General features: G+C 26.2%; 1 protein-coding gene across 2 annotated transcripts; it reads right to left on the reverse strand.

Annotated features, from left to right (window-relative positions):
* Positions 1 to 13128: 13128 nt before the first annotated feature.
* On the reverse strand, positions 13129 to 15462 carry LOC107170757 (small ubiquitin-related modifier 4-like). 2 transcript variants are annotated; one of them, XM_089217111.1, is made up of 4 exons: positions 15333 to 15462; positions 15054 to 15206; positions 14110 to 14247; positions 13129 to 13609 (listed from the first exon to the last, which is right to left on the reverse strand). In XM_089217111.1, the coding sequence occupies exons 2-4, from the start codon at positions 15072 to 15074 to the stop codon at positions 13487 to 13489; spliced, it is 282 nt and encodes a 93-aa protein (XP_089073237.1). In that variant the 5' UTR covers positions 15075 to 15206; positions 15333 to 15462; the 3' UTR covers positions 13129 to 13486. The 2 variants fall into 2 exon arrangements, with proteins under 2 accessions (XP_089073237.1, XP_015376435.1); XM_015520949.2 differs by having other exon boundaries at positions 15054 to 15449.
* Positions 15463 to 19135: the final 3673 nt, after the last annotated feature.

Here is a 19135-nt window from a genome sequence, read left to right on the forward strand (position 1 = left end):
TAGACCACTGAAATTTTCGACTTTTTTGAGAATTTTTTTTTGAAGTGTCGGTAAAAAAATGTTGGACCACCAAAAAAACTTGAAAATTTAATACAAGGTTCCTTATGAGTTGTTCTTATTGTAGCTAAAAAAAATTAAAAATCGTAAGTCACAATATTTTAATAAGCGTTTATAGTTCAAAATTTTACGAAATCTGTCGAAAACGCGAAAATTTGCAAGTAATTTTGAAGTTGAAAAATCATAAAATTTTTTGCGTTTATAACTAAGGATTAAAAATACAACACTAAGTTTTCCATAAGTTTTACTTCAAGTAGCTATAGAGAAAACTCGAAGCATCATTATAGGAAAAATTTTAAGTGCGTTTGAAATTTAAATTTTTACGAAATAGCGTACCGATAACGATTGATCCTGAAACGATTTTAAATATTTGTTATTATTCAAAAAGTATAAGTCCTAGATACATGAAAATTTTACCAGTTATTTAGATCGGCATTTTCTTTGCATGATTTAATTTTCAAAATATTTTGACTTTTTTTGAGATATTTATAGACAACTGAAATTTTCAATTTGTCTGAAAATTTTTTTTTGAAGTGTCGATAAATTTTTTTTGGCCCTATCAAAATACTTGAAAATTTAATACAAAGTTCTTCATAAGTTATTCTTATAGTGATTAAAAAATTATAAGAATGCATTGGCACGATTTTTTTTTATTAGCATTTGAAGTTCAAATATTGACTTAATACGTAAAAATTACCGCAATTTTCAAATTATCTTAGATCGAAATTCATAAAAGTTTTTCTTTTTAATTCTAAGATTTGAGAATTTAATACAAGGCTCATAATATATTTTTACAATAGCAGTTGAAAAATAAAATAAATGTATAGCCACAATTTTTTTTTACATGTATTCAAATTTTAATTTTGACAACATACGAAAAAATCACGAAAATTCGTAAATTATTTTATTCTAGAAATTCATAAAAAATTTTTCTTTTATACCTAAGATTTGAAAATTTAATACAAGGCTCCTTACAAGTTTTTCAATCTTTATCACAAAAAAAAAATGTCCACCGGAAATTCAAATTAAATTTTTATTAAAATTTGAATTTCAAATATTGACAAAAATTCGTCAAAACCATAAATATTTGCAAATTATTTTGTAGTTCAAAATTCATAATATTAATTGTATTTATATCTAAGGTTATACAATTTAACACTATGTTTTCCATAAGTTTTGCTTCAAATAGCTATAGAGAAAATTTGAAGCGTCATTATAGGAAAAATGTTTTGAGCGTTTGAGTTTTAAATTTTTATGAAATCGCGTAATGATAACGATTTATCTTCAAACCAGGTATTCGTATATCTATGATAATATAAGGTATTATGAATTATGATAACTATATGATAACTATACTAATTGATTAACCGTGCCTTATGCAAAATGCGTCTTAATTGAAAAATAAAATATTTGTTTCAAAATAGAATATATGACAATATTTAAATATAATATATCCTAGACTGACAAATCATCTCCGTTCAGAATCGTTTTTCGTATACAATGATACCTATCATTGCATTCAAATTTAATCCCATCCATTACAGTAACCTACTGTACAGCAGAGCGACATCCACGACTTACCCGCTTTTTTTTTCTTTATTTGAAAATATACAATAAAAATATGATGATTTCCTATCTAATCCTGTTCTATACCTGTTAGCATAATAAGTATATGTGTTCTGAGTACAATTTTAAATTACAGTAATGTATTAACATGTATAGAGAAATCATCCATTAATGACATTCATAGCTTACTTTTATTTATTTCTCTCTCTTTTAGATTTTTGAACGAAGTGATTGTTTTTGTGTCTGTGTACAGCATAACTAGTCGAAATAATGCTTCAATTTCAAACTTTGGGGGTGGTTTCCGATGTAAAAGTGAATATCCTTGGTGCATTATAGAGGTCAAAAGTTAACATTTTCCAACAGTTTTCAAAAAAATCGAGAAAAACAAAAAAAAAATGACAGAAAAACGGGAATTTTTACGCAAAATCAGTTTTCGACCAAATCGATATTTTTATATGGTTTTAATTCAAAAACTAATCAATGTTAATACTTGAAATCTTCACCAAATGTTAAAGTTAGTGATATCTATCAACAGTTTAATTTTAAAAAATTTTCTACTTTTTTTGAGTTATTTATAGACCACTGAAATTTTCGATTGTTTTGAGAATTTTTTTTTGAAGTGTTACTCAAAAAATTTTGGACGACCAAAAAAACTTGAAAATTTAATACACGGTTCCTTATGAGTTGTTCTTATTGTAGCTAAAAAAAATTAAAAATCGTAAGTCACAATATTTTAATAAGCGTTTATAGTTCAAAATTTTACGAAATCTGTCGAAAACGCGAAAATTTGCAAGTAATTTTGAAGTTGAAAAATCATAAAATTTTTTGCGTTTATAACTAAGGATTAAAAATACAACACTAAGTTTTCCATAAGTTTTACTTCAAGTAGCTATAGAGAAAACTCGAAGCATCATTATAGGAAAAATTTTAAGTGCGTTTGAAATTTAAATTTTTACGAAATAGCGTACCGTTAACGATTTATCCTGAAACGATTTTAAATATTTGTTATTATTCAAAAAGTATAAGTCCTAGATACATGAAAATTTTACCAGTTATTTAGATCGGCATTTTCTTTGCATGATTTAATTTTCAAAATATTTTGACTTTTTTTGAGATATTTATAGACGACTGAAATTTTCAATTTGTCTGAAAATTTTTTTTTGAAGTGTCGATAAATTTTTTTTGGCCCTATCAAAATACTTGAAAATTTAATACAAAGTTCTTCATAAGTTATTCTTATAGTGATTAAAAAATTATAAGAATGCATAGGCACGATTTTTTTTTATTAGCATTTGAAGTTCAAATATTGACTTAATACGTAAAAATTACCGCAATTTTCAAATTATCTTAGATCGAAATTCATAAAAGTTTTTCTTTTTAATTCTAAGATTTGAGAATTTAATACAAGGCTCATAATATATTTTTACAATAGCAGTTGAAAAATAAAATAAATGTATAGCCACAATTTTTTTTTACATGTATTCAAATTTTAATTTTGACAACATACGAAAAAATCACGAAAATTCGTAAATTATTTTATTCTAGAAATTCATAAAAAATTTTTCTTTTATACCTAAGATTTGAAAATTTAATACAAGGCTCCTTACAAGTTTTTCAATCTTTATCACAAAAAAAAAAATGTCCACCGGAAATTCAAATTAAATTTTTATTAAAATTTGAATTTCAAATATTGACAAAAATTCGTCAAAACCATAAATATTTGCAAATTATTTTGTAGTTCAAAATTCATAATATTAATTGTATTTATATCTAAGGTTATACAATTTAACACTATGTTTTCCATAAGTTTTGCTTCAAATAGCTATAGAGAAAATTTGAAGCGTCATTATAGGAAAAATGTTTTGAGCGTTTGAGTTTTAAATTTTTATGAAATCGCGTAATGATAACGATTTATCTTCAAACCAGGTATTCGTATATCTATGATAATATAAGGTATTATGAATTATGATAACTATATGATAACTATACTAATTGATTAACCGTGCCTTATGCAAAATGCGTCTTAATTGAAAAATAAAATATTTGTTTCAAAATAGAATATATGACAATATTTAAATATAATATATCCTAGACTGACAAATCATCGCCGTTCAGAATCGTTTTTCGTATACAATGATACCTATCATTGCATTCAAATTTAATCCCATCCATTACAGTAACCTACTGTACAGCAGAGCGACATCCACGACTTACCCGCTTTTTTTTTCTTTATTTGAAAATATACAATAAAAATATGATGATTTCCTATCTAATCCTGTTCTATACCTGTTAGCATAATAAGTATATGTGTTCTGAGTACAATTTTAAATTACAGTAATGTATTAACATGTATAGAGAAATCATCCATTAATGACATTCATAGCTTACTTTTATTTATTTCTCTATCTTTTAGATTTTTGAACGAAGTGATTGTTTTTGTGTCTGTGTACAGCATAACTAGTCGAAATAATGCTTCAATTTCAAACTTTGGGGGTGGTTTCCGATGTAAAAGTGAATATCCTTGGTGCATTATAGAGGTCAAAAGTTAACATTTTCCAACAGTTTTCAAAAAAATCGAGAAAAACAAAAAAAAAATGACAGAAAAACGGGAATTTTTACGCAAAATCAGTTTTCGACCAAATCGATATTTTTATATGGTTTTAATTCAAAAACTAATCAATGTTAATACTTGAAATCTTCACCAAATGTTAAAGTTAGTGATATCTATCAACAGTTTAATTTTAAAAAATTTTCTACTTTTTTTGAGTTATTTATAGACCACTGAAATTTTCGATTGTTTTGAGAATTTTTTTTTGAAGTGTTACTCAAAAAATTTTGGACGACCAAAAAAACTTGAAAATTTAATACACGGTTCCTTATGAGTTGTTCTTATTGTAGCTAAAAAAAATTAAAAATCGTAAGTCACAATATTTTAATAAGCGTTTACAAATCAAAATTTTACGAAATCTGTCGAAAACGCTAAAATTTGCAAGTAATTTTGAAGTTAAAAAATCATAACATTTTTTTCGTTTATAACTAAGGATTAAAAATACAACACTAAGTTTTCCATAAGTTGTTCTTCAAGCAGCTATAGAGAAAACTCGAAGCATCATTATAGGAAAAATTTTAAGTGCGTTTGAATTTTAATTTTTTTCGAAATAGCGCAACGATAACGATATATCCTCATAAACGATTTTAAACATTTGTTATTATTCAAAAAGTATAAGTCGTAGATACTTGAAAATTTTACCAGTTATTTATATTGGCATTTTCTTTACATGATTTAATTTTCAAAATATTTTGACTTTTTTTGAGATATTTATAGACGACTGAAATTTTCAATTTGTCTGAAAATTTTTTTTTGAAGTGTCGATAAATTTTTTTTGGCCCTATCAAAATACTTGAAAATTTAATACAAAGTTCCTCATATGATATTCTTATAGTGATAGAAAAATTATAAGTATACATAGGCACGATTTTTTTTTATTAGCATTTGAAGTTCAAATATTGACTTAACACGTAAAAATTACGGCAATTTTCAAATTATCTTAGATCGAAATTCATAAAAGTTTTTCTTTTTATTTCTAAGATTTGAGAATTTAATGCAAGGCTCATAATATATTTTTACAATAGCAGTTGAAAAATAAAATAAATGTATAGCCACAATTTTTTTTTTACATGTATTCAAATTTTAATTTTGACAACATACGTACAAATCACAAAAATTCGTAAATTATTTTATCCTAGAAATTCATGAAAAATTTTCCTTTTATACCTAAGATTTGAAAATTTAATACAAAGCTCCTAAAATATTTTTACAATAGCAGTTGAAAAATACAAGAAATGTATAGTCACGTTTTTTTCTACAAGCATTTAAATTTTAATTTTGACAACATACGTAAAAATCACGAAAATTCGTAAATTATTTTATTCTAGAAATTCATAAAAAATTTTCCTTTTATACCTAAGATTTGAAAATTTAATACAATGCTTCTTACAAGTTTTTCAATCTTTATCACAAAAAAAATGTCCAACGGAAATTCAGATAAAATTTTTATTAGCATTTGAATTTCAAATATTGACAAAAATTCGTCAAAACCATGAATATTTGCAAATTATTTTGTAGTTCAAAATTCATAATATTGTTTGTATTTATATCTAAGGTTATAAAATTTAACACCAAGTTTTCCATAAGTTTTGCTTCAAATAGCTATAGAGAAAATTTGAAGTGTCATTATAGGAAAAATATTTTGAGCGTTTGAGTTTTAAATTTTTATGAAATCGCGTAATGATAACGATTTATCCTCAAACCAGGTATTCCTATATCTATAATAATATAAGGTATTATGAATTATGATAACTATATGATAACTACACTAATTGATTAACCGCGCCTTATGCAAAATGCGTCTTAATTGAAAAATAAAATATTTGTTTCAAAATAGAATATATGACAATATTTAAATATATAATATATCCTAGACTGACAAATCATCTCCGTTCAGAATCGTTTTTCGTATACAATGATACCTATCATTGCATTCAAATTTAATCCCATCCATTACAGTAACCTACTGTACAGCAGAACGACATCCACGACTTACCCGTTTTTTTTTTTTTATTAATTATTACGTTAACATTTCGAATTTAGCGCTAGTAGTTTATGAGTTATAGGTGTTTAAAGTTTTGATTGGCAGAGTAGAGTGGTACGGGGTTGCCCCGCAAAATGTTTGTCCAAACGCTTGTCAAAACTTTAAATACTTATTACTTATTACGTCCTAAATTCGATTTTTATGTATCAACATTTTTAGAAATATATTTTGCTTTGGAATATGAAATTAAAAAACTATGTTGCCATTCAAAAAAGTAAAAAACATAAAAAATGATAAAGATAAAAAATATTTAAAAATATAATTTTTTAATAAACACATGGTTTTGTAAACGACCTGAAGCTATGTAAAATTATATTTTCAAAAACATTTACTTTTTTGGAAATAATGAGTGTTTTACGCCCCATGAATCATCCTGTATATGTACCTATATAATATGCTATTTATATAACCTGCATGTTAAGGACAATTTTTAACCACAAATTATTTAATTTAACAAACAACTTCAAAATTCAAAATCACATTATGTAGCAATTGTTATTATAAGCATAGTTAGTAGTAAATCTTAAAATCAAAAATTGTTAAAATTAAAAAAAGTTCTGTTGCTGTTTAAAAAAAAGTGCTGTTCAAAAAGTTTAATAATAGGTCAATCCACTATATAATATCAAAACTAACAGCTCACTATTGAAACAAATTAATGGAGATTTGCTGTGTATATAGGCGTGCACACGAGGGGGCAGGGTGGGCAGCTGCCCATCCTGCGGGCTACTTCACCCCCCCCCCCCCCCCAAATATAAATTTAAAAAAAAACATTATAATATAATTTTATATTACAATGAGTCAATGAATAATATATTGTATATATTGAGTATACGGTGCACGATAATTTTGTGTTGTTAAAGGTCCAACTTTGCTCAAGCCACAAGAGATACCGCGTCGATAATGTGTGTTAATAGATATGTGGCAATAATACTAATAACTAAAATAACATTCAATCATATATTATATTATACTATATATTATAATACTACTGTATATAATATATACATCTCCCCCCCCCCCTGTCAGCAAGAAGGTTTGCGCACGCCTATGGCTGTGTATATAAGAAAATACAACAAATGCAGGGGTGTGGCACGTCCTCTTGAACATTAAAATGTATTTTTCTCTCTGGCCACCGTAAACCGATCGATCGTCACCAACGCTACAAAAACTGACAACAGCGCATTTGCAAATCTTTACGTGATTATTTGGCGTCTGCGCGGGCGAGACGTTTGAAATTATACTACATAAACTAAATTATAACTTATATATATATATTGGTATTATATTGCAGCTGACTGTTGAAAACAGTTTTTATGGTAAATGTTATAATACATAACTGTTTAAGAAAGAATTGATATTGTAAAATCTGTTAGGTCCCTTAAAATTAAAACATGTAATGTTTTCTATGATAATGACTAATAACAAATAATTATATTTAAGTACTATAATATTATAAATTTAACGTACTGAACTATAATCTATAGATATTTGGTTGGTACATTTAATCGTAGACCGCAGTAACCAGCTGTTAAAATTTTTGTAATAAAATATATTGTACGTTCTACGAAATTGGATAAAAGGGTAGTACCTAGTAATTTATTATCGATCGTTAGCTTTCGCCACACCCCTATTGACATACCACGTACACCAAAGGTCGATATAAAAATGTTCACTGTATAGTCCACCCCACGACTAACAAAAAATCATATTCAGCGCGAGAATAAAGACACTCTATACGGAATTCATAATTTATTTTATATACATTCAACAAAGCATCGCATACAGTGTGGGAAGGTGGCAGGGTAACACACCTAGTGGGGGACCATGTAGATGTAATTCATGTACAAATTAGTAGTGATTCTAGTATTCAATTTGTAAGTGAAAATAAATGTGTTTTATATATTAAAACAAATATTATCGATTCGATTACCTACGTAACTGTTCGTCGAATATCCGATTCTCAAATTTTTTTTATATATCTTCAATATATTTTTCATTGCAATTTCGGTATATTTTTAACGAGATTAAATCTTGTTTATAAACTCTTAAATATTGTACTTAATATTTACGTACAAAACAAGACAAGGGTAGTAGGTACCAAGTAAATTTGTATCAACCATCTGTCACCCCGCCCTCATTAACCCACACGGCTGGTCGACATAAAAAATATGTTCGCAATTGTATAGTTGACTACGTGAGCACGGGACTAACAAAGGAGGATATTTCAAGGGAAATATACAATCCGTGCATTGTGCATGTGCGTGCGTGAGTGTTTAGGTTGTGTGGAAAATAACAAGCAGTGGCTTAATGTTTAAACAGCGGCGGTGGATCACCGGGTAGGGGGGCCAATTGCATAATCGATCGAAACCAACTGCCGCAAAACCGGCAACAGCGCATCTGGGCATCTGGGGATCTCTACGTCGAGTATCGTTCGCACGGGCGTCGGGCGATAAATGTTTGAAATTATTTTGAATTATGTAAATAAAATAATAATTGACATTGGTCAAATTACCGATGACTGAATAATTATTTTTGTGATAAATGACTCAGAATACAGCTTTTTAAAAGATGTGAAAACAGTATTAACTGTTTTGTAGGAATGTAAAAAAAAGTTCACAAGTCTATTTATTACATTGATTTAGTATGATATAATATATAATATATTTACATATTTAAAAAAATTAAAACGTTTGTGGATCATATAAATTATACACCTAGTGGGAAACGGAGAAAGATATTTTAGTAACCACTAACAAATACTTATATCATACATGCATAAGACTAGTGAATTAATTGCCCTAATGGCTTAATCCAAATATGAGACTATCTATAAGATTGCAGATTTTTATATATTATAACTGCCACAAAACATATCTTTACTGCATTATATTTTTAAAATGTGATAAAAAAAACAAATGCAAATGCTTTATTAAATTCAATGTCCTGTCAATAACTGATAAAGAGAAAATTACGTATAGTAATCATAGCATAAAGAGAGCTTTACATTTTAGAAACATAAAAAAAAACAAGAAAAATAAGAAAAACTATTAATGCGAAACAAATGTTAAAAAAGTATTCAAGGTTGTTACAACAGTGTATAATTTTGTTGGACAGATGGGTGACACTGTTATAATTTTTCCATACAGATTTTTACTTTTCCTAAAATTGTCTTTCATACAATCGTAGTCCTGACAGTTACAAACACAAAATAAATCAGTGTAATCAATCGATCGGTTCTCAAGTGATGAGATAACATACATTAGATATTTAATTTTAGTCAATATGGATTATATTATATTTTCATAGAATTTCACAAAAATGCTGCGAAATACGCGACGTACAAAGTAATATAAAACACAGATCTATTTGGAGATAATCACTATCATTAAAAAATTAGAAAATTTGCCGATCTTAAATCACTATTTATACAATTTATAGATAATACTGTATGCTATTTAAAATATTTAATTTTTTTCTAAAAATGATCATAAAAATTTGTTGGCTATGTCAAAAAATTTGAAAATGTAGCACAAGATTTATCAAAAGTAGCTTTTAAAGCTATTTAAAAATATTAAAGTTAGGTATAACTAAGTTAAATATAGGTGCAATTTTTTTTTTATAAGAATTTAAAGTAACAAAATTTGTCAACATTACAAAAATTTGCAATTCCTTTTGTGCTTAAAAATGTTCAATTTCTATAGCTATGGCTTGTAAATAATTGTAATACAAAGTACCTTAAAGCAGTTTATTTTGAAACCAAAATATATAACTAAATATTCAAACGAAGAATTAAAAATGTAATTATGTTATAGTGATTTAAAAACATCATTGATAGGTACTTGAAACAATTGTGTACCTACCAACGATATTTAATAAATATTTATATTAATTTTTAACTATTGCCTATTTGATCTTACAGAAAAACTATTCGACATAGGTACTTTTGTGGTAGGTATAAACTTAAAATAAAAACAATGTAATATGATATAAATATAATATCTAGATAGTCATCCTTAGGGCAGAAAAACAGAGACCATGGCCCGAACCCCACGTTCTTATCACAGGTGGACAGGCCCCGTTTTTATGGATACAATAAAAAAAAGGCCACGCTGACAAGAAAAAAATGTACGATTTATATTTTTTAAATATTCAAATGCCGTAATTTTTACTACTTAACTATATTAGATGATGTAAAATTAATTTATCGCATTTTAAACGAGTTAATGGTTAAAATTTAATTATCAAAACGGTAAAACGATTAAAAAAATCTTCAAAGCTCTCTGTCCTGAGAAAAAATCACAAAGAAATTTCTGACGATCTAAAATATAGTATTATTATTGATATGTTTGTTAATTTAAAAAAAAAAAGTAGGAAGGTTAATTTATAAGACATATTTATATTGTATTACTTTATTTATTGACTTATTTTAACAATATTATTATATTAAGTTTAAATAGGTATATGACATTATGACATGTTGTGTTATTAATTTATTTACTTATTCATATTTTGTTAAAGATATCTATGAGGCACTGGCCGAACAACGTTCCGAATACGGACCCTGGAAGATAACTGAACCGTTAATTTGTCATTATCTTCAAATTGCCATCATAAAAATATAAAGATTTGTCATTTATTTATTATTTTAATCTTTCGGCTCTTTCAAAGAAAATGACTTAATGATCACTATATTTGTGTTTTTCTTTTTAAATTTATTTTATATGGTGCATCATATATGTAATTGATGATGACAATTTTGAATTTAGGCCCCATAAATCGTATGTGATAGTATTATTAAGTTCAACCTTAGTTTTAATAAACTATTGATACGGCTTGCTTATAGTGATTGGCACAAACCGATAATATCGATGATAGTAATAATAATGGTTGCTGGATGATACTTATTGCGAAAAGAGTTGTTCCATAAAAAAATGTTACACTAACATTAAAACGTGAATATAAAAAACGTATGTATTTAATGATTTTATATTACTGTAGTGCTATGGACTAGCGTCCTGCATTGTCTAGTTCACGGTTAACTAGGTACCAGCTGAACCAAGCTAGGGTAGGGCAATAAGGTAACATTAGGGAAATACAAAATCATGTGGGCATACGACTATAAAAGATCATCAATAGGTGTGCACAGGACGTGGGGTTATGCATCAGTACAAAAGTTCCAAGAACCAATAGCCGAATGTAATATCATAATATATATTTTTACATAATAATAATATAATTATCGAGGTTTGCAGCTGCACGGGATGCGCATTTTCCACTTATGTTGGCGAGTGGCATTTCCGTCAGTTTAAATGATTATACCACATCCGTGAGAACAGCGACAAGAGCAAGTAGACTATTGGGAGTAGAGGGTAGTACTACTAGTACTATATAAGAGACCCCGAAACGGCCTGTATTCACACGCGACTTGACCAGACTAGCCAGAGCACCTTCACGGCAGTCTGTTCTTTAATTAATTAAATTGGACTTAGGAAAATTCTCGTAAAATAATATTCTGAACTTAGAAAATATTCGAGTCAAACAGAATTTATTCTAGCCATTCAGAATACTTGATTTGTTAAATAAAATTCAGTTTTTCATGTTTGCAAATAAATATATGTTTTGTTAAGGTAATAATACACCAATCTAACTAAATAGAATTCAACATTGTTCAAATTAACTCAAGAGTCACCTTCCAACATCATCCTTGACTACTGATACCTGTAGGCGATGTGATCACTACAGTAGCAACTTAATAAGCAGGCAGCGGATAAGAATGTAAGGTTATTGTATATTATTAAATAGGTAGGTATGTTAATCAATTTGAGATATAACTTGATAGTTAAGAAGTTACTTTAAAAAAAAGTATCTCATCATTATATAACTTACAATTCCCAAAAATTGTAAGTACACATCACAAATCACAATATAATTTTTGTACCCTTCATTGTGCAGACTATAATGTGTAACTGAATAAAGTATTCAGATTGTTTAATTTGTATAATGTTTCTATAAATGTTTATAGGAATATTATATAATTACTAATATATTGGCCATTGGGGTAATTTAAATTAAGTATTTTTCAAATATTATTATCCAAAACAATATTGTACCTACTTTGTCAATCATGTAATGTACACGAGTTCCATTAAATCATAAATCTGCATTAATAACTTATTATCAGTCAATTGTCCCTTCTCATTTTGATCATGCATTCCTTATCTGACATCAACATTAAAAAATCCAGAGGTACTAAGCTAATAAAAATAAAAAATAATTGAAGATATGCCTAACCTGAAGTCGAAATATTTACTAAATGCTTATATAAGCACTTCATAAACATGGTACAATTTATACCAATATGATATTTTTTTTCTATAATTATCAATAAGTGATGTTTGCAGTCAAATAGCTAGAAAAATTAGTGCAAAGTTCCTTAATAGTTATTATTAAAGTTATTTAAAAGTATTTAGTCTGGGTCTATAGGTAATCAATATTTATTTATTTTTAAGTATTTTAAGTTAACATCCTGAAAAATTCATAGAAATTAATATATAGTCTAATGTTATAACTTGTTTTGAAATTAAAATATAAGAAAAACCTGCTTGGTGACTTAGTTTAAGTCTTACCTTAAAATTTGATCGAACATAAACGTACACATGCCAGTATAACATTTAATTAATAAGAACAAATTTCTAAATCTAGGATTCAAGCGTTTAGAGTTGAAATATAAGTGTACCAAAAACTATAATAGAATTTGATTTCAATTGTGTAAAGGATGTTCCCACTCTAAATAATCAAATGTATGTAATATAAGGAACACTTTTTAAGAATCGGATTGAATAAATTACAATAATTTAAGTAGCATTTTCACATTTTAATGGATCATTTAAAATAATAATACAAATAGGAAAAACCTAATTGAATTAAAAAATATGGAAATAATTATAATATATTGTGTAAATAAAAATGTTTACATACAAAGTATTCATTTAATATTTCACGAAAATCTGTTGAATACTCCTCATACTTATCTGATTAATATAGTTATTTCTTGACATTGGCAATTCTAGTTATTATACATTTGTATGATTTACAACATTTTTTTTTAATACAATTATTTTCAAAAAAAATAGTTATTGTATGGAATTGAGGTTTTAATCATTTAAACGGGATGTGATATCTAAATAAAATAAATATAAATTAATAGGTAGTTAAAAATTAATATAAATGGCATCAATAATGTCGTTTTCTTCCATTTTGAGAGATAAGGGGGTATCGTTCCCAGAAATCGGTACTCCTTTAAATTGAAATCTGGTATTGAGCACAGGCATTTCCTAAAAATGTTAAAATTTTGAATTAATTAAAAATTTTTGTAATTTCAATCATTTGTTTAATGAAATAAAAAATTATGAAGAAAAAAAGAGTAAATTTGATTTTGTAAAATTAGTATCATATTATTTAAAAAATCAACTGTAGTTTACCCACTAAGAAAAAAATTTAAAAAGATTATACAGGTCATATTTATTCACTTATTAGAAAAAAATATTCATAATAATTTATATTTGACTAATTTCATTGACTTTATTAAATAATTTTTTTTAAATCTGTGTATGGCCTAATTTAAAAATAACTATTTTTTTTTTATGTATTAGATAAAAGTAATAATTAATCAATAAACAATATATATTTGCAAATTTATGGTCCAAATTTCGGATAGTAAAATTTAAATAAATATTAAATATGAAGTAGGTAGATAAAATGTACCCGATTCAATAACTGGAATTTTAATTTTAATGGTAACAATTGCAAATACTTTTTGTTAAATTATACTTACAAATGATTCACAATATGATGTCATTAGTTTTTCAAGTGGTGTCTTTATTCTGACTATAAATTGTATGTATGTGCCATCGGGTTGGTGAAGTTTGATATTAATTGGCCGAGAATTATCTTCGATCGGCGGTCGAGCATCCTATGAACAAAACATTTTTTAGTATTTGTTTGGGTTTAAAAATTAACTTAATTTAGATTTATACCAAATATCTAGTTCATAATAAAATGTTCAATTTTTTTAATTGACAAGGAACATCAAATGACACAAATAAGAGGCTACACTTTATTGAACTCAATCCAAATTTGATTAATACAAATCACTCGATTATCAATCAAACCATTACAATTTGTTAATCAACATAAGTCAGTTGATTTAGCATTCCAATTAAAATTAACATTAACGATAATCATAATTTTCAACAGTATTGGGATAGGCTCATAATATGGTAAGAAATTCTCAGATCGAGGTAAATAGTTGTATGAATATAGACAATGAAAAATTTCACCACATCTGGTACTTTCAACTCAACGACCTTAAATGAGACAAGACTCCATGGGCGATGCCGTGATGGATACGCGGATCTGATATATGTAGCTTTTAAAATCTGCAATTGGTTACAAGACATAGGTGCTTAATTATGAAACAAACGATCATACGCGAGAATGAAATATAACACGTAGTCAACTATTTGGATTGAAAAGGACGCAGTGATACTAAATTTTTGGGAGAAAACAGAAAAGCACCAAGAAAAACGCGCTAATCGAGGAGGCAATTACAAGGTTAAGTTAGAAAGACATGATATTTAGATCAAACAATTTTATTTTTTTTCAGTAGTATGTAATTATATAACAAAGACAAGCTACGTTTTCAGTTATTTGAAATTATAATAATTGTATGATATATTATTTTGCCGAAATGTACGAATTAATCGTGTTAATACTTACAGTTATTTTAAGGATGGTCATCTTTGATTGATATTCCAAAAACAGACACGACTTTTACGTACAAAATACAACTGAGTAATGAACGACCATAGACAAGAGACAAACTATAGCAGACTATAGCGCTGAGACAGTGTTGCCAGATTAATAATGCCTCTGTAACGGGGTAATAATGGTTACAATAATTACCGTATCATACGTATAGTTACAGTAAATTTTTTTTTTTAATTCTGGCTACTTGTTTAACTAATATTTATGATAATTTAATAATTATATATTTACAATAGGTAACATAACATCTGTATACCAACTATATCAGAATATAAATTTGAACCAACTCTATAGATATTTTTATGAACAGTAAAGACTTTTAGAATTTAATTAATTTAAAAGAAACCTTTTAACCTAAATATAAAATGTACTTATTTAAAAATAACGGTATTTTCACAAATCACTTTCATAGATTAATAAAGGTACTAATCATTAATACCTAAATAATAACTAATAATCAATCTTTTTGTAAACACTAAAATATAAATAATAACCATCAACACGTCTTGATGTATAATATATCCATGGAATATAATAGAAGCGACAGCTATCAAAATCCCATTAATCACCGAAAAATATTTCTGTTGACATTAAGCTGTAGGCTCGGCATGATGTTGGCAGCGGATGACCGGTATGATGTTGTAACCGTATCGCAATGCTTAGGGCTAGTAGTTGTACCATATCTGATTAAAGTTAACCGGAGTTTAATCGGCCGAATTTGCACGGTTAATATCTGTTACCAGCTGATTAAGCATAATCACAGAATAGACACTCGATCAGCTGATCGGATTACTGTATCCCTACGGTTGAAGCATAGAACAGTTGAAATATTGGAAATTGTACCGTACCTGTAATCTGAAAAAATGTTAACAACGTGTATCCCTCTTAGTTACGGAATTATAAAAACGGAAACAACCAAACAACGCAATGGCCAATGGGCATTACAAAACACTATATCAGTTCTGTCTCTTTTTGTGTGATAATAATGATATGATTTATTTAAGTGATAATGCATGCCACGCCCTCCTAGAGACCGTGTTCAAGGCCACAGTCACTAGATTTTGCAATTACACACAGTGTCTATGCTTTGGCATAATCGAAGTTTAACCGTAGACGGTACAACTGGCCCTTAATATATTGATTAATTTAAAAAAAATGTATATTATCAATATCACAGAAAAATGTGATGACAGTCGGAACCATAGAGTCGGAAACATGCCACAGATATAGATAATAAACTAGATTGCTAATTAGTGATATGATGTGAAGTTATTATCCGCCATTTTGAGTAGGCCAAACGCATGCCAAAATCCCACCAAAATTTAAATTCTTGTTTAAAATATTTTAAATGTAATTTATTTTTGTCATCGATATTTATTTTTGTTATTTTGTCACAATAAATTATGATTGTATATTTTCAAAAAATACGTTTTTTTGAATAAATATTTATGTAGTATAAATTCTTTAAATGCATGATTTAAAATTTTAAACAATAAATGAATTATTTGTTAAAACCAGTCTGTTGTTCTTAAACATATTATATAATATATTATTACCTATAAATAATATGTATTATTTATACAATAAAACTATTATTATTTGTTATTTGCCTACATTTTTTTTCATAGAAAATAGTTGTGGAGTTTAATCACTATACATAATATGTTAACTCCTGTACATACCTGTCAATACTTGTTATAAATGTTATACTAGGTGAACAGAATATTTACTTTCTACACATGAAAGTTTTAAGTATAATTTATTTGTATTTAATATCATATTATATATTTATAAAGTTTGAAAAATTATATTTTGTTAAAAATACCTAGAACGTGTTGTGTCCAAAAATGCTGAAGTCGTGGTAATCGAAGAGCTAACATTAATGCTAACATTATTTCAAAATTGCATTTTTTCGGGTCATTAAAAATAAAACAATAATAATTAACAAAATGCATGTTAAACATTTAACATAAATACATTATATTAAATGAATGAAAATATAATTTAAGAAAATAATTTAACTTAAAAAAAGTTGACATATCACTCTTATACTAGGTAGTAGAAAATCACCTTCTCCAAGATTAATAGATTAGGCTGCTGAAAATAATAAGTCTTATATCAAATTATTAGGTTGATGTTAAGTAAAATAATTTTTTTTTTTTACAGATATTGCTGACTCAGTGTCAACAATAAGTAGTTTACAATATTCTATCCCAAAAAGTTCGGAAAACTAAAGTGTTTTGGATTTGTCATTAAAAAACAAAAAAAATTTTGATCAGAAATCACCACCTCCGAATCGTATTGTGGAATTTCTAGGTACAATACAATTTATTAATAATTATTTTCTTTATTGTTATCCTGATTACCAAGGCTGGGCAAGTTAACTAATTATTTTAACTCGTTAAGTTAAGTTAATACAGAAAAATGTAAGTTAAGTTTAAAGTTAGTTTTCTTATTTATTTAACTCGTTAAAAGTTAAAAGTTAATTTGAAAAAAAAGTAACTTAACTTAGTTAAAAATAAGTTAATTTTCTTTTTTCATGTACAATAAATTATCATTCATTTTTATCAAAGCTTAACAAATAACACAATATAATGGAAGTCTAACTATTTTCAATAAACATATGTAATTGTATTAATTACAGTAGGTACTTAGTAAGTACTACTTACATACTTCAATCAATTATAAAATCTAATAAAACAAATAAATTATTTCAATGTATTTTTTTTTACCTACACGTTTTCCAAAATGATGGCTTAACTCAAAATTTTTTTTTCTTGTTAATACCCATTAAATTTGTAAATTGTTATTATTAAATTTGTTATTAGGATTTAATTAAATAAATTACACATATGTAACATTTTTGTTTTATAATAATATATATTATATATATATATATACATATTTTCTGTGAATAAGCAGATTAAAATAAAATATTATTATCTTATACTATTATTATTAATCGTAAATCGTTTCCCAAATTTTATATAGGTAGATAGTTGTACTTATACACGTTATTCTAATATCTATTGAAATTTCAAATATAGAAATAATGCAAAAACCTCACATTCATATCGTTAAGTATTTGGTTATTCCCACAATTATTATTTTTATATATATAATATCAATAAGTTATAAAAATCAAAATATAATTTTAAATATATGAAATTTATAATTAATAAATTAACTCGTTAAGTTAGAAGTTGTTTAAAAAAAAAGAAACTCGTTAACCTGGAAGTTACTTTTGAAAATAAAAGTAACTCGTTAAATAACTTAGTTAAAAGTAACTTAACTTTAACTTTTTAACTCGTTAATGCCCAGCCTTGCTGATAAGTAACCTTCCAATCTATTTCAGTTGTTTCATAAAATAATTCATGTGTTATAAATTTCTCAACATATACAATATATTAAAATGAAAAAAACCGATGTAGTCAATCTACTGTAAAAATTTAAGTATCTACAGGTTTTGAGCAGTGGTACCTTTTTATCATCATATTTAATACAATTTGGAAAATATTTTAAAAATTGTGTTTTGCTTCTTTATTTTTTTTTAATCCAATACTTTCACGCAAACACTTTTCAAAATTAAAAAGAATTATTTTGTCACATTTCAGATTGTTTTTTTTTTTTTTGTAAATTATCAATAATTAATTTATCTTATATTACATTAACAACTGTTCATTATTTAATGATACTTAATGTGATATTAAAATCGTCTATTTTGTTAATAATTACAAAATTAATTTTCTGACTTTCTCATAACAATTAAAAAAGTGATTGAATATTTAATCAGTTATTATTCTTTTAAAAGTATTTGAAAAGTGTTTAAATACATTTTTTTTTTTTTTAATATTTTAAATCTATTTTAAGTATTTTCTTAATAGATACATTTATATTTGTATTTGAATACAATTTTTAAAATGTTATTTTTACAAGACAATAATAGTGATGTTTATAGTGAAGTTGACATGTTCCCATCTCAGTTCAGATAAGAACAATTTAATTGAGATTGGCCACCACTTTGTTAAACAGTT

The sequence above is a fragment of the Diuraphis noxia genome, unplaced genomic scaffold, assembly GCF_037042655.1.
Source record: "Diuraphis noxia isolate RWA-SAM2 unplaced genomic scaffold, SU_Dnox_SAM2 contig0001, whole genome shotgun sequence".
Lineage (NCBI taxonomy): Eukaryota > Metazoa > Arthropoda > Insecta > Hemiptera > Aphididae > Diuraphis > Diuraphis noxia.